The 17,639-nt window shown below is 37.2% G+C and overlaps 1 protein-coding gene and 1 long non-coding RNA gene across 2 annotated transcripts; one reads left to right on the top strand and one right to left on the bottom strand.

The window, feature by feature from the left end:
* Positions 1-10,815: 10,815 nt before the first annotated feature.
* LOC148420150 (uncharacterized) lies at positions 10,816-11,334 on the top strand. The gene is made up of 2 exons (XR_015866436.1): positions 10,816-10,846; positions 10,953-11,334. It is a non-coding gene; the product is annotated as an uncharacterized LOC148420150 (long non-coding RNA).
* A 4,431-nt stretch (positions 11,335-15,765) lies between these two features.
* Positions 15,766-17,349, bottom strand: ventx (VENT homeobox; the record flags this gene model as incomplete). Its single annotated transcript, XM_088421992.1, has 4 exons — positions 15,766-15,996; positions 16,083-16,270; positions 16,340-16,465; positions 17,334-17,349. Coding segments are annotated over 4 exons (561 nt in total), but the record flags the coding sequence as incomplete, so codon positions are not given.
* Between the last annotated feature and the right edge of the window lie 290 nt (positions 17,350-17,639).

Raw genomic sequence — 17,639 nt, 5'->3', positions numbered from 1 at the left:
AAAGTCTAAAACTGTGACTGTTTATGTGCACTACGATACACTACGATCACTTCAGTGCACACCATGTACTGTTAGACTGGTGTTAACATATAGTAAGATTTTTTATTTTTTTTACAGATCCATAATGGGGACTTGCTGGGCTGTAAAGGTCAAGATTAAAATGACGCTGTTGATATTTTATCATTATAGGTCTAATTCACAAAGGTGGTGGGCTGCACTGCATTGTAATGGGAGCTGTTTCTAATACAGTATGTAGACTCTGGAGAAACTGTTGCAGCTAAATACAGTTTTGCACCATTGCAATGCATCCACAATAATGAACATAACCAATCAAAATGGGTACTTAAGCAAGACAGCAAGACAAAAGTAAACCTTATAGCTCCATGTAGAACCAAGTATTTGGCTTATTCAAAACAACACAAACTTTCTCACCAAACAAAATCAATGCGTCAGCTTTTCAAAAAATCCCTGTCCCCTGTGAGCCTTATCTGGAAAAAAAAAAAGAATTAATTGAATTTGTACTGTGCAGTCCTTTCTTCCTGCCAACATTCAACTTGCCTGTTCTTTGATCGTTGGTTCTCCCAGACTTTGAGACTCTGGCTAGTTGATGTGCTAAGAGAAAAACACCTATAATGACAAATCCGCTGAATATGCAGGAATCTGCATGTGTATGGGAAATGACAGCCCCTAACCCTCCACATGCAAGGCCAGCAAATTCAGCTGATTGGGAAGAAAAAAAAAGAATCTTGAAACCTTTTTCTATTATTAGTCATGGGGGCGGGGGGGGGGGGGGGGGGGGGGGGGGGCTGATCTTCATCTTCATAAATATAATTCTCATCTACTTTCAGTAGATTTCAGTCTAAGTATGAATAGATTTCCAATTTCAGGCATTTAATTAGCACTTTAGTGTATTTGCTAAAAAAGATAATGAACACTGTCAGAACTATCCAAGGACACCTTGGCATTAAATCTTACGCTGATTAATCCGTTTTGGAATAAGAAGCTGTTCATTTATTGCAGTTACATTTCAAATTTGTGCGCCTTCATCTTTAATACGCTGAATAGAACAGGTTTGACTGCTTGGATGTGCAATGCATGAAAAGAATGGGATATAGTTGCAGGAAATATTTATTGTTTCACATTATACAGCTACCTTGCAGTTAGCAGTCGCAGGTTCAAATCCAGACTCCAGCATTTCTATATGGAGCTTGCATGTTCTCACTATGCCTGGGTAGATTTTGTCTCCTGCCTCCCATAGTCCTAAAATATGCATGACACATTAATCGAAGATTAATCTGTAGCGTGGGAATGATTGTTTGTACAGCTAGATTTGTCTGACAACCAGTTCAAGGAGTATGTTTGACCAAAAGTGGTGCGGGGGTGTGGTGGATGGATGGATGTTTCTATTAAAACACTAATAATGGAATAGAAATTTGAGATCCATTAAAGGGAAAAAGTCATGTCCCCCTCTAGTGGAGGTTTTGTATAATGCTAACATCAATGCTAACATTTTCAACATGAGAAAAATTTGTAATAAAAAAACTAGACGAAAGTTTTTATTCGGGCTGTTGTTTTAAAATGCAAAGATCAACCACTTTTGCCCGTGTCTTTCTCTGGAGGGATGACATGCAAATTATGTAGCACTATCCAGTGATTGGTAGGAAATCTTGAAAGGAAATACTTTCTTTTCAATTTAGTCTGCTTTTTTTGTTCAAATCATTACATTCCTATTTAAGATGTTTTTTTAAATATTGATACAACTAAACATTACATTAAATGTGCCATTTTAAATTCTCATATTTACCATGGTTTTTTTAATTATTATTTTTTTGTTATTTACCATAGTCTTGGTTATCCTATAGGGTCACAAGTGAGTTGAAATCTATGCCAGCTTGCTTGAACAGTTAAATCGTGCACAAGTTCCTAGTAAGGCCACATAATGGCACTTATTTTACTTCAGTGCAGTTTAATGTAATTCATGAATGTAACCTGCATTTTTTGGGTAATATAGGAGGAAGCCTTAATACATATTTTAAAAAATCATTGGTACCTGAAAAGTGTTTTGTGTGCATGCATTGTAAGTAGGTGCTCATGTGTATGTGTGTCTGCATGCATGTGTATGTCAGGCCTAGCAACACCTGACCTCAGCAGCAATTCGGTTTATCAAATAATGAGGGACACACAGGGTGCATCCAGACTCCCTCTTTGCACAACTTCCTCACCACAGGCATTCCTGTCTTACTACTTTTACTCGTTGCAAGTCAACTTTCAATGAAGCAATAACTGTCGTACCTTGAAACATCCCGTAAATCAAATACTGGTCATTTCACTGACAATCCATTTCCCCTGGATGGATGGGTGCATAGATGGATGGATGGATGGATGGATGGATGGATGGATGGATGGATGGATGGATGGATGGATGGATGGATGGATGGATGGATAGATAGATAGATAGATAGATAGATAGATAGATAGATAGATAGATAGATAGATAGATAGATAGATAGATAGATAGATAGATAGATAGATAGATAGATAGATAGATAGATAGATAGATAGATAGATAGATAGATAGATAGATAGATAGATAGATAGATAGATAGATAGATAGGACAGACCAGACACAAAGATAAATAGATAGATGGGTGTCCAGAATAGTAAGAAAAATTGAATTAAACATGACTTACTGTAGTGATAGTTTTTCTCACACTGTTAAGATAATGATGGGTTTTTTTTTTAACATTCCCACCTATTGTCAGCGATATTCCAGGCTGAGAATGATTTATGTTTAGTACGCAATGAAGTGTCCGGTGAATGCTGCTCTCACATTCTTCTTCAAATGTCATGGGGAAGCTTATATGAAGGGTGTTGATTGTCCACACTCCATTGAAATGTACAGTATTTAAAATGATCAATTTCTAATGATCTTGCAAAGCCTGTGCCACTGCAGAAGGTCCAGGCCAAGGCAAGATGAAACTTCATTCAGTCATTATGACCTCAGTTACTGTGTTTAACCATGTTGTTACACAGATGTTGTGCTACCATATCATCCTCAAGGTTACCACTTTTATGCTGATAAGTATATTTGGTCAAGAAATGGTTGCTAAAATCTGTGACAATGTTGCATGACAAAAAATCTTTGCTAATCTGTCAAATCAAGCTCAGGCATCCACTCACACATCTACAACCTTCATTCCCTTCCTTGCAACCGTATCAGTGGTTGGAGTACTCCCTGTTCTCTGGAGGACACCCGGAAGCCACCCTGCTACTCACCTTATCATTGAGTTCCCACCACTGGCAAAAAGGGAGGTTTTTAATTTGACCCTTATCATGGTAGAGAGATGAAATAAAGGCAATGTGTGTGTTAGCCTGTAGGAGGTCAGAGCCCCCACCTCACAATCCCACAGAGGCCCACAACACCACTTTCCCATGCCTACATTCGATTATTTGTACACACACATGCACGTTTAGTCAACAGCACTTTCATTAGTTAACGCAATTAAAGCAGGGTTTGAGTTATTGCATATTTAGAGGTAACACATCGATAAATTCGTAAAGGTTTTCTAAAATAGCCCTTCTCAAATGGGGCAAAGGTACCTGTGAGGACACACGAAGGCACTTCAGGGGTCAATGAGATTTTAAGAGTTTCTGCAGGTGTCAGCAAATCCAACGGAATGATTTTTAATGCCATGACAGGAACAGTTCCCATTCATTAAGAACAAATTAATTGGAACATGAAGAAGTGTTGTACTAAATTGTGTTATAGTAATTCCTTTGCAAAATGTTGTATGCCTTTATTTGGTTACTGTATGTCTTTTACAGATGGACCTTTCTAAATACTATCACAATTTTCCAGCAGATGAGCCAGGAATAGTTATAACAGCTTTGCTAAAGTATGTCTAAAGATGCAACTACAAATTTAGTTATAAATTTTAATAAATCAGACACGAAAGCACTGTTTTATTTTTAATATTTTTAATCGAAACAACTGAACAAAAATATTTCTCAGGGGCACGTAAGTTTGAGAAACACTGTTCTAATAGATGTTCAGTTGATGCAGGTTGGAATTTCTGTCCATTCATTTTAAGCAGGGAGATCAGAGGTCACTTATGAGAAGTTCTGGCTCACAGTCCCAATTCTGAATTAAATTCAAAAAGTGGTGTTAAGGTCAACAATCTTATTCTTTCATAACCAAAGCATTCAAGCATGACCTTGCTTGCAATGGAGCAGAATTGGTTTTTAAAATTAAAAATGCTGTCATGTTCTCGAAAGCGCGCACTATTACGAGAAAGGTTTGTCCTTTCTGAGACTTTTACTAATCTAATATCATATTGATTTATTCAATCCCAAGGAATCCGATAATTCAAATTCTGGTATTTTAGATTTTTTTTTTTCTATTTTCAAGTGTTTGGTTAAAGGAGTGTCTAAAAGTAGCTGGTACTAAATAATTGAAAAACTCAAATAATTTATATATATATATATATATATATATATATATATATATATATATATATTATCATGAAGTAACTATATATAGTCATGAAGTAACTGATTATTTTAGTTCTTAATTACTTAAACAATGTCATTTCTTTAGTATTTAATTTATTTTGAACAAGCTATTTTAGACTTTCCTTTAGCCAAACACTTGAAAAAAATTAAAAACATCTGAATAAGAACCCTGGATAGAATGTTTGGAGTGCTAAAAAAATAAAAGAAAGAAAAAAAAAAGGAAAAATATGTCTGTTTTGGTTAGAATTAGTTAATTTGACTTTCTTTGGAATCCAGTTGCAAGTTCAGTTTGATTTGAACGTTTTTTTCTTTTCTGTGTCTTGAAATTAAGATGCAAATTTGGGCCATCAATTGAGCAGTGTTTCTTCATCTCTATTTCCTTTGTTGAATATTTTAATCGAACCACCATTATGTTGTTACCCTGCACCAGCAAATTAAAAATGCATTGTGATTATTCTACTGGAGAGAGTTTTGTTTTTAGTATGGGGGACAGGGGTGCTCAGGGGAGCCTAAACACTCATCTGCATTGCCAAGAAGACACAGTACAGGAAAGCTGGATACAGACAACATCTCAGGCCTACCCTTTTGGGCGGCACCTGGAGACTCACAAACCTTTGAAGTGGTAATCCGCATGCACCAAGAGAACGAATGCTAAATTGAAATGTCTTTTGACAATGACAGTCATTGTAGTTACCCCGAGGAATATAAGGAGAGGGAAAAACATGTCAAAACAGACACAAAAAGAGTCATCAGGCGATAGAAATAGCATCATTGAGGTCACAATAGTCGTCGTGAATTTTCAGTTCAAAATTTGAAAGATGGAAGCAGCAAATATTATTGTAGCAAAAAAAAAAAAAAAGCTTGCTGAAACTGAGTTCAGCACCCTCATGGGTTTTGACATGTCAGCCATGTCAGTCAAATGCTACTTTGCAGCAAAGTAAAATAATCAGACAATGTGTTTTTGCTGACATCACTTTGCAATGCTGATTAGATGTGTTATTGTTTGGGGAGCCCGGGATTTGAAAAAAAAAAAAAAAACATTGCTTCAGGTGGTTATCTTTAAACCGGAGACAAGATTGAACATTTTGTGTCGTTTTATTTTGCATCACCAATGCAAAATGAGCACTATTCTTGTAAATTTGATATGGTCATCAAGGAATTTACAAAAGGACCTTGAAAATGGTATCCCTCATGAATTAATCATGCAAGTCTGCAAAACGTAACATTCCCAAATGGACACAAGTGTTCTAAATAAGATAAATGACCCCTACATTACAAAGCTCTAAATAGTTTTAATACAGAAAATACCACCCCCCCCCAAAAAAAAAAAAATATAGCATGGTTTTAAACAACAAATAATATGTTATATTACTGTAACTTTGACATTCTTCTTGCTTTCAGAACACACGCTCAGTATGATTCCCTGGATTCTTTCTGTGTTTGAAAGGCAGAGCTCAAAGTCGGGGTCAACTAACCATCTGCTTGGTTATTCTCGTCCTCTCACCACTGAAAATACACACACACGCACCATTTGCAACACAAATAATGCAAGCTTTTAGCCTCACACACTTACAGCCTCCTTTTGAAAGGCGATGGTAAAGCCCATGTTTGGCATTATTGGTGCCATTCCTCATGCAGATTGGGCCTCATATGCAGAGCCTCAGGAGAGCTCAACTCACCATCTGCTGAGATATGACACAATAACTCTGCAATCCAATGAAAATTGTGAAAGGAATGCCCACAATCTCGGCTCCGATCTTCTTATATGTACCATGCATGTTTTCTCAATGGTTGTGTGGGCACACCCTATTACCCTGTTTCTTAAAATAAGTGAGGACTTTAATTTGCCCATAAGTGATTTGGCTCGAGAATACTCTTAGGTATGTCCTGCCTATGGGCAAAAGTCAGCTCAAACTGGCTCTAGGTCACCAAATACCTTATGAGGACAATACGAATTGAAAATTATGATGATAGAATTTATGTTAATTTAATGTGTATATATTGGTGTTTTAATCATTGATCATTCTTTTGGTAATCGCCACTGCATAAAACCATTGAAGAGCCTACTAGATCATGTTATTTTATAATAATACTTTATATGCATATAAATTACACTTGGCATGCTGGTGATTTAATTTCTTATTAAAATGACTTTTAGGGTACCGAAATTTCTAACCAATAGGTAAAACGCCTTGCTTGCAGTGGCCGATCATCCTCACGAGGCTCGTGGAGGATGGACACACAGATTTACAGATTCACAAGAGAGTGAATATCGGAGCCAGAAATAAGTGTTTCACTGACATTAAAATGCAAAACAGCCTCAATACAGATATCACTAGCACTCATTCCTCCTATCAAATCAGTCCGGGGTAGTAGTAGTGGAGATACAAGATGCTTCTGTCATCATGAGTTTTCATGAAGTCATATTTATCTGCTCGGGCAGGGCTGAGTGTGCAGAATAAGCTAGGAAGGCTCGGAAGTGCACCAATTAAGGAAAATAACACTATGGGTGTATTTTGGGTGAGAAATCAATACTGTAACATGGTTAAAAGCTTCAATAAGTTGACTTTCATTATAGGGCTCCTTTAAGTTAAGCAGTGGCTCAGCCATTAGAGGACACAAATGCCAAGGGCGTCAGCCACTAGGGAATGCTAAAACAGGTTAAATATTCTCTTAGAATATACTTATATTCAAATGACTTATTTCCACAGCATTAAGCTCAAACTTTTTAGCCAAAAGGAAAGAAGAGTAAAAGATTGTAAATTATTACCAACAATAAAAAATTAAAGAATGATGAATAAAACGTGAAGAGAAGCAAGGTGAATTCATTTGAAAATCAATGTTGGTGCCAGGGAAAAGTGTTGGCTGAGGCACAGTCAACCCTTGAGTGTCTGGGTTATTCGCTGTATGTTTCAAAATGTGTTTTTCTGGTAGTTAAGCTACACTAACAAACTAGACTAAGTTTAAATAATTATACAGTGTGTATATATATATATTCTCCACTAGTTAAGCAGTCATGAAAGGAAAATGTTCCGTGTTACGTTTCAAATTGTGTGACATCCAATTACAGGAAATATTTAACACTACAAAGTCTCTTATAAGCATATGTAAGTAAGCATATATTGGCGATGGCCAGACAATAACGCAAGCAATAAAATGTGTTGCACATGTTTGTTTTGCTGGGGTTCAGACGATAAACTCCCATCCCATCAACTTCTTTAACTGCATTTTACGTCAGCAAAAACCTTTGATGACTAAACTTGCTCTGTGCCTGATGAACAAATCAGCTTGTGGCTCTTTTGTACTGAGGGAGGTTTTTTTTTTTTTTTTTTTTTGTGCTTAGCTGCAAAATCACCCAAGACACTGTGAGAAAAAAAAGATGCATGTAAGTGTACCCAATTAAAAACACTTCTCCCCGGGAGACAGGGTGGAAATGAGTCCCACATTGTGATGCATGCTACTCTCCTGCAGTGGTGACACATTTTCTCTTTGGCCGTTTTAATCATCCAGATAATCCCCAGATTGTGTTTGACGAAATGCATGCATAAGGAAGATATGTTTTGAAGAGACGGTGGAAGAGTCGACGCGCATATGATACCAGATAGTATCGGTACATATCTCATCCACATAACCCAAACACATTCCTGCTCATCAGACCTTGAACAGCACAAAGGGCACAATTCGTAAGCAGTGCACAAGTGTAAATATTTGATCTCATATCACATGAATGTGTTTGCTCTCCTCAGTACCGTCTTGTATATTAATCATAAGGAGAGCAAAATACATCCATTTATCCATTTTATAAAACTGCTTAGAGATGAATACCGTGCATTTATGTTATGAGGTGCTGTATGATTTAAGTTTATTTTTGGTATAAATCAACATTTGAAACTGCTGCCACCAAGTGGTGCTTTGTATCGGATTTTTCTTTCAGAAATAATGCGTACAGTACTGCATCACCCATATTACCTTTACAGTTGTTGTCTGAATGCGTAAATTCTTTCTATAACTATTAACGACTATCACAAAAACAATGGTAGTTTCCCAACCTCAAAGTTCAAACTCTGCTTTGCGCTGAGTTTGTAATTTTTTAGCACACAAAGTGTGAACCCAACTTTAGACATAATTTCTAAATAATCAACACACTCCTGGCAAACCTTTAGGTTTATGGCTATTATTTATTCTGTTCTGCCAATGTCTGAGCAAACTGACACAGAAGAAATCTATACATAATTGCTTCAGTTCGCAGTCAGCCTGAGCACAATATATAAGCCACAGTTAAATTGCCGGTATCGAGTAAAAAGGGAGAGAGCAGGAAGAGTAGGCACAATGGGAATAAAAGGAGGCTGAGGAAGAACACTTCAAGGCGAAGAAGAAAGAAGAGAAAGAAGAGGGGGATAAGGTTAAGGAAGAATGAAAGTAAGCATTAGAATTACTGATGACATCAGATCAGGGGTGCAGTGGCCATCATGAATTTCGGGAAAACATATTTTTTCTATTTTTGGGTTGGTCAAACCTCCTCACCCTTGGTGCGTGAACAAAATGGCTCCCCATCCCCCCAAAGTTTTTGGGGCATAGTCAACATGTTAAATGTGCTTAAGAAATCGGAAAAAAACTGCAACACGACCTTCATATATGTGACATATGTTACATATTTAAAAAAAAAAAAACAACAATAATGGGGAAGGCAACTCGAATATTCTGTTTAACATTGTGTTTGTGGAATTTGGAATAGGGATTAGGCAGCAAAATCCACCCATTTTTATCCATTCCAAGGGGCTGCCATTGTGTTACTTGCTGTCACCTCGGCATCACATTTGCTCAAGGCTCAAGTAATGACCAATCACAGCTAAGCAGGTGAGCAGTGATTGGTTTTTACCTGTGCACTAAGTGATAAGAGTCTTAGTTGACATCTAGGACCAAAATGAATAAAATTTGGTGAATTTTGCTGCATATTTCATATCTTTCAAAAACAATGTACCAAAAAACTAGGATATACCAAAAAATATAAATAAATAAAGTAAAAGAACACGAGCCTTAACAGGATTTTCAGTTTAATATTGAGTTCATGGAATGTGGAATATGGATTATGCAGCAAAATACACCAATTTTTTTATGGGTTGCATATTATAAATCACATAACCAGGTCCTGTTAAATATAAAGGTGTTGCTATATTGTATGTTTTATAATATCTGAAAGAAAAATCCGTGGCTAGAAATGGGTTTATTTTTGCTGCTTCGTTCATATTCCTCGAACATAATATTAGTCAAAATACCATATTCAACAAATAGGGGTGAATTGAACATATTATTAGAAAGTCAAATCTGGGGTTGACTTCCTCTTTAAGAAATAAGGCTTGGTCTGTAATAGTATGCATAACATCTGCATTATAATTCAAATTGTGATATATATATATATATATATATATATATATATATATATATATATATATATATATATATATATATATATATATATATATATATATATATATATATATTTATTTTTTATTATATATTTATTTTTTTTTATATTACATTTATTTATTTATATTTTTTTTAAACAAGGGCCTTTCCAATAATCATTGTGGGAATGACTCTTGTTTTGTTTTGTGGGAGGGTGTCCACCATACCTAACAATCTGAATCAACTGATCACATTAAACAGCCTCATAAAATAAAGTTTAAAATATATTGTGTGCATAGCTTACATCGTTTTTTTTTTCTCTCTCTCTCGTGGGTATCCTCGCTATGTTTAACAAAGCATATTTATGATATATTATGCAACGTTTGACTTTTCCTCAGAAACGGGTCAAGCTTTTTAATGAGTTCAATTCGAAGGTTCAGAGAAGTGAGCAACGTTTGCCTGCTTGCTCTGGCCTTGACATGCCATAGCAGTGTATACTTTGTGTGTGTGAATGTGTTTGTTTGTGTCCCATTCCAGCATATCCTGAGAGTCCTTGTCTCAAGACCTTGAGCGCTAAAAAGCATGGAGGGCCTGTCTTCTGGGAGCGAGGGGAACTAAAAACCCTGAACAGATAAGAAAGTGTTCTACTAGAAGGAACAAGGCGTTCTTCTTTCTTGATTTGCCTCTGACGTGCACGCCATGTGCAAGATAGGATGTGGTTACTGTGACAATAGACAAAGTGTGCTGTATCTTTTTTTTTTCCTCTCTCAACAGAGGCATCTGTGGCTTGAAACCAAGGGAGGGTAAGCGCTGACTAAGCACAGGCATTTGCTACTTTGTCTCTCTGAAGCATCTTCAAGGTCCCAGAGGAGGGATAAATGCCCAACAGGCTGTGATGCCACACAAGACTCAGCTGGAGCTCCTCTAGGTAAGTCCTCTTCATGGACACGATGACTAAAATTCCCTAAATGAGCTTTTTCTGTTTCTGTTAAACTCAAGTTGGCTTTCTCTTGCGTTTTATTTCTACCTTTCAGGGTGCAAGTATGGTGAAGGAGCTCTGGGACATTTTTGTTATTATTTTTGCACTCGCTGTTCCTTTTTCCTATGCATATACCTCTTTGAGAAATCACATTAAAGAGGCATAGGGCATGGGAAAATGGGGCTGCCGAGGTATTCCACAAATCTTCTCGCCATGGCAGCTGACGTCTGCGTTCTTCACCCACTAGGCACTTCTCACACATTAAGTTTGCATGCATTTTGTCATGTCATGGCTATGAATTATTCCTTTATTTTTAAATCTTAACATGTCTGCCTTTTTGCTGATGTCATATTGCATGTTCACTCAATTGTTACCTACACAATTTGTCTGTTTCGTGTTTTGAATGAATAAACATTTGACTTGTTCATAAAAATGCAGCCTCAGTAGTATTTTATTGCAGGAGGTTTAGCTACAAGTGAAATATTATATAAATATGTATGCTTTTGATTTATTAGGCAATATTTTTAGTAACTCTAACAAACAAAAATGCGCAAGATATTACATCTGTACTGCTTTAAACTCTTTACACATTCCTTTAAAATATTCGATCGATTAAAATAGTACAACGTATTACTATAAAAAAAATATCATAAAATGTGCTATTTATTGTGGAGGTTTTGTGGTATTCATTATATACTTCATGTATCAAGCTATTTTAGTAACTTTAATGGAAAAAGAGCACAGTAAACAATACAGTATGTGGGAAAATGGCAATAGAGCAGTATAAAATTACAAAATACAGTTGATATTAAAATAAGACTAAATTTGTTTAGAGTGTGTTCAAGCTGCAAGCACTGATCTCATTTGACACTATTGGCAAATAGGATTGTAATATGTTTGTAGTGCCAAAGGTTACTTCAACACACAAAGGTTCGCCGAGTTGTTGCTTTTTTCCAAATTAAAGGCCCGTTCCATGAAATGGGATCAAATTCATGAAATACAAATATCATGCACAACAAGGTTGCAGTATGTTCACTAGACCACAAGACTATACTGTGCTGCCTGATATAAAATCCTAATTTTCCTAAACTGTTACTTAATGAAAATGTTCTAAATATCCCTTCAAATTAATAAGAGCTACAGTAAATGCAAACATTTCACTAAAATTATATAACAAGATCTGAACACATTCATTAGAAATTCCTGCCCAAATCTGAAGGCGCTTTACTCTGACAGAAACCCTTCCTGCTCATCGCAGTTTAATTCCATCACAGCAAGAATCCGTAAATCCGATGGTGCTGCATTTAGTGACTTTTCTTACTGAACTTGCAGACACACTTTGCTCTTGCAAAGCATGTGACACTCATCTTTGGCTCCAGTCTGTCTGCTGCCATACAGTTGCAACAGTTAGCACCTCTTCACCTACACCTCACCTGATTGAAAGGGATCAGTGAGTAGCACATTGTCATTCCACTTAGGAAGGCTTTTCTCTCTGACAATAGAGAATTTATTGATGCTGGTCAGCTGGTGTGGCCATTATTCCAGTGACTGCTGCCGCTGACTCGGCCCATGTTAAAAAAAAATAATGCCTTAAATTGAAAATGGAGGAAGTAATGACATTGATATCTGTTCAAAAATTGCACATGAACATAATGTTTTAGGATGTTATTTTTTGTTTAAAAAAAAAAAACTATATTCTGAGCATAATAAATTATTTTTATGTGGCGATAACCTTGTGCACAAAATCGTATGACGATGACCTGCAATGGCTTCCTCTCCACCAGTAGGTTACAGTGTCTCCCAGGGATATTTCTAGGCATAAAGCTACACTGGGGCACAGGCCTCCAGCTACAATTGAGACATGGCGCTGTATGGAACTTTCTTGCTGACGTCACTATGTTGAATAAATGAAATGTTGCCATATTTGAGGTCGCACAAAAACAGAACAAAAAGAAAAGCGGTTATGTCTAGTTTTGTCACTGTTAGGACACCTATCCAATACATCGACACTTTTTCAACAAGCCTGTCTCTTTGTTAGCAATTTGCAAGATAAGTGAGTTTGAAATATTTCCACATACAGCAAGAGGAGTCTATTAAACACAAATCATTTTAATAAATGATGGTTTACATCATTAACTCTTTCAAGTATTAAGGGCAACATTTTTCATAGCTATCTAGAACAACACTCCGACCAAATGGCCACACTTAATTACTAAAGTGCTCAATAAGCTTAGATTTAATAGACAAGTATTTTACATTACAAGAATTCTTGTTGCTGGCATGGAAAGAGTTAAAGGGTAACTCAATCCAAACATGCTTATTTTACAATAACATGTTCTATTTGACACCAGTAAACATGGCATTATGATGAATATTGTGTGTGTGGAATATGATTAAGCAATGATTGTTTTGTTTTTTTTCATTGGGCAGCCGTTTTGTTGTCGCCTGTTGATTTTAAATGACATCGTAGTTGCTTAGGGCTTAGGTAAGCAATCATGGATCACCTGTTTTTTTGCATTAGGTCAAGTGAAATCTGCATGCTGAACTGTGATTTGTTGTTAATCTAAGCTCTGATCAACTTTGGTGTAATTTTCAGTTGGCAGCAAGTGGCAAAATGACTGCCACCGGGATGGAAAACAGGTGAATGTTGCTGCTTTATCATATTTCACAAACACTATTAATCACAGTACATTCAGATTACTGGTGTTGAATAAAATATATTTTTGGAAAATGAACATGTTTGGGTTGACTTCCCCTTCAATAGTGTAAAACAGTATTCATTAAATAATTCGTGTCCGCATAGACTTGTTTTGCTGCATATAGAAATCATTGCTGTAAGTCAGAATCAGAATCATCAGGCTGTAAGTGTGTGAGGCAATCATTGCATCACTGCTAACTCAAACATGCTTGTTTGGAACACACGTTCCAAAAACAGTTGGCTCTAAGATCACTCAATTATTGGTCAAAAAAAGACTGACCCCAATATTGGGGTCAATTTGACCCAACTTTCTTGGTTGTTTTATACCAAACCCAATTTTTTGAAGTTGTTGCGTTCTTGTTTCAAACATTTTGGGTGTAGTTTTTTTTTTTTTTTCTACATCCTGGAAATATCGGGTTGTTTCTTTTTTGACCTATAATGGGGTTATTTTTAACCCAGCTGTTGAGAGAGTGTATCACCCAGCAGACGTCATGTTAGAGGATAAAGTGTTGTGATTATTAGGGTTCGGAAAATTTTGTACATGTTATATTCATGTATATATTATCTCAAAATTTACGATTGAGTAATTTTGTATTGCTATATATTTAATACCCAAATGTAGGTAATGTTTAGTAGGTAGTGACTCACCACAACAGCAATCAGATTGAGGAGATATGCTTTCGTTGAGTGTTGATGTACATTCTAGTGAACGTGGAATGAGTAATTCGTTGACGGTCTCTTAAAATGCGAACGTCCGGTCAACTTTTATAAGCGACGCAACTGGAGTTTCCCATTCTTGATCCAACGTGCAACTTGAGTGGCTGCACTCAAAAGATTACCAGACGGGAGACTTTTATGACAGGGTGACTCAATCAGTCACCCATTTAGCTAGTGCCACCTAATGACTTTAAACGTGAGACAATACACACCTTTGGCAGACTTGAGGGCGCCTTCCCTGCGCAGCTTCCATGTACGTGCGAGATCTGTTCGACGGGGAAAACAAAAGAGCTCAATGGATCTCAATGATGTGGCACTTACATCTGCTTTGATGTCTTCGTGAGGAGCAGGGGCAAGGCTGGGCTGTCTAGGCTGTGTCATGCCACCGGACGCCAAATGAAAATATTTGCACGCAGCACAGACACCTTCGGACTGGATTAAAAATAAAATACCCTACCCTACACCAAATCACTATCACTTAATCATTTATACTGCAAAAATCCTCAAATATGAATAAACTCGCGTAATTACCCCCCCCGCCCCCATTGCTCAATTTAACGGAAAAACGTGCAACAAAATAAACACTCTTTATTACTTTTTTAGAGGTGCCCTAGTGATTAAAAAATAAAAATGTCATGTTTTTATGGGTATTAAGAATAGTAAAATAAAAAGACATGAAGTGCCCACAAGAGAAACTAGCCTCACTGTCATATTTGCATAAAATTAATAATACAAGAGCCTTACGCATAAAAGGTGCGTCTTTTTGTAATACTGTCAGAGAGCTATTACTCTAACAATGTTTATTATTGTGGTTGCTGTTTTGACGAAACAAATGAAAAGCACAACAAAAAAACATATCTAAGGAGCAGCCACAACAATTTAGCACAAACTTAAAAATATATATATTTTTGAATATTTTTGATCAACTAATTCTCTTTGCTTGAGAAAAACGAAATGTTTTCGTTATTGTAATTTAAGGATGACGTTCTTTTTTTTCTCAAAAAGGGAAATTTGGAAATTTTGTAGGTGGGCCAAATTTTGAATTGCTGTATGCATTAGTTTCAATAAAAGTATTAACATGCTTATTTTGAAAAAAAATAAAATAAAATAAAACCTATTCTTTTAAAAACGATGCCAGAATAGCTGCTAGAATGAATCACTACAAAGAATCTAATTTCCAATACGCCATATAAATTAAATAATAATTTATAATTAGTTTATATTGACATTTTTAGAAGAGACCATTTCTGACTTTTCAAAAACAGTTTAATATAAACATTTGAGGGAAATAAAATCACAAAGAAATTATTCAAGCATGCCTGCATAGATTACATGGGATAGTCCTGGAAATAACTTGTATTGACAACTTTTACACCGCTCAGAAAAAGAGCACTGCTTTATAATCTAGATTCTAGACGGGATTGAAAGCGACACAGATTTGGGGCCCAGGTCACTAGAAGGGCCGGGGTATGATGATTCGGTGGAGGGCGGGGGGGTAAACGGGCCGCTGGACGCTGTGAGGGTGCCCATAGAAGGCGCTACTGTGATGGAACTGTCTTCCGAGGGCTTGGTGCTGAAACGGGAGATGCGGCAGTAGAAAGGTGAGCACGGAAAGCACGTTAGGGCGCATTTCGTGCGCCTCCCGCTTCAACTTCATTCTCCTGTTCTGGAACCACGTCTTCACCTGCGTTGGAGAATTACAAAAAAGTGTGCATCGGTATTATTCGTTTCAAAGTAAAAATAAGGCCCAGAAAGTACATTTTAGTGTACCTGAATTTCAGAGAGGTTGAGTTTCTCAGCGATTTTTCTCCTCTGGGAGGCTCCTAAATATTTGTGCTTGTTGAAAGTGCTTTCCATCTTACTGATTTGCACGGAGGTGAATTTCGTCCTCATCCTCCGTTGCTGGATAACTTCTCCTTCACTGTCCACTTCGCTTTCTGAGCTGTAACCGCAACTATCTGGGAGGGTTGTGTTCGTGTTAAATTGACAAAAGGCAACAGTCAAAATCGATGCATAAGATTACTTACTGTTTGGTGACGGTGGAGAATTTTTTGGGTTGAAATTCGCGTTCTGCAGAGGCGTCTCACCAGCGTCCGTTTGTTTTGAGTAAAAACTTTGAGAGAGCCACTCTACAGAGAAGTTCGCCATGACAAACATCCACGCAAAAGTGTCCAGGATGTCTGCCTCTCATGGCGACTCCGGTCAATATGGGAGGGGCACACTTTTCTACTTGCATATGCAAACTTCTCAGCGGAATGATAGAAACTTGATGGAGGTCGTAATTGAGCTTAATAGAGGCCAGCTTGTGACTTTTCACACGTTCGTTAATGCTTGGCGCCATGCTGTCTGCAGCATATCGGCAGAATAGGGTTTGAATGGATGCAGACACTGAACTAATATCAAGAATGAACACATTATTTTCTGTTGTCAGTTGTAGTGAACTCTGACAATCACTGCTATTGGAATCCAAAAGGCGTATTATTGAGTGGTATATTTGTAATTAATCCGTGTTGTCTGCATAAATACAGCCTTTGTTTGTCAGTGGGTGGAGATCATGTTGAAAGCGAGAACTTGTTCTGCTTGATCTTTGTTGACTTTATGTGAATGAGGCATTTGCTGCAGGTCTTCTTTCACTCACCTTAACCTCCCGCAGCTCTTAAATGTTTTTCTATATCTAACTTTTAATCTCCATCTTAATTACATTTCTTGCCGAGAGACTTCAAACAACTTTAATTTTACTGTATATAGGCAACTTTCGCAATCTTCAAATCACATCACGCAATCAAAGCGTTGACCTCAGGACTTCAAACCAGAGATTAAAATTCGTTCACATACAAAAGCTCAGACTCTCGGGAGCCAGGCCGGAGGGCCCCTGCGGTACGCGTAAACTCGTCAATGCGCACCTTAATTACAACTAATTGTTGACTATGATCTGCCCCGTTAGCTGGCGTTTGAAATGCAAATGCGCAAGCCAAGCATTTGGTTTCGATGTACGTGTGTTTGTGTGTGTGCGTGAGTGTGTCCACCCTTGTTTTTTTTGTTTTTTTTTGTATGATGGGGACCAAATTCCGAGCCCACAAGTTCAGACCTCATGAGTGTCAAGACTTGCTTTTAGAATCTACGTTTGGACTGAGTTTGGTTGAGGTTACGATCAGGGGAAGGATTAAGCAATCTGTTGCGATGGCTGGCGCCCAGGAGATGAATTGGGTCAATGGGATGTCCCCACTACGATAGAAAGAACCCGTTTTGTGCGCGTGTGTTTATGTGTGTTGGCAGATGAACCTTTATCGGGTTTTAGTAAATCAAAATTTTCTCTCTCTCTTTCTC

The sequence above is a fragment of the Hippichthys cyanospilos genome, chromosome 8 (genome assembly GCF_059441005.1).
Source record: "Hippichthys cyanospilos isolate Australia breed blue-spotted pipefish chromosome 8, RoL_Hcya_1.0, whole genome shotgun sequence".
Lineage (NCBI taxonomy): Eukaryota > Metazoa > Chordata > Actinopteri > Syngnathiformes > Syngnathidae > Hippichthys > Hippichthys cyanospilos.
This window is presented reverse-complemented; position numbering and strand designations above follow the sequence as displayed.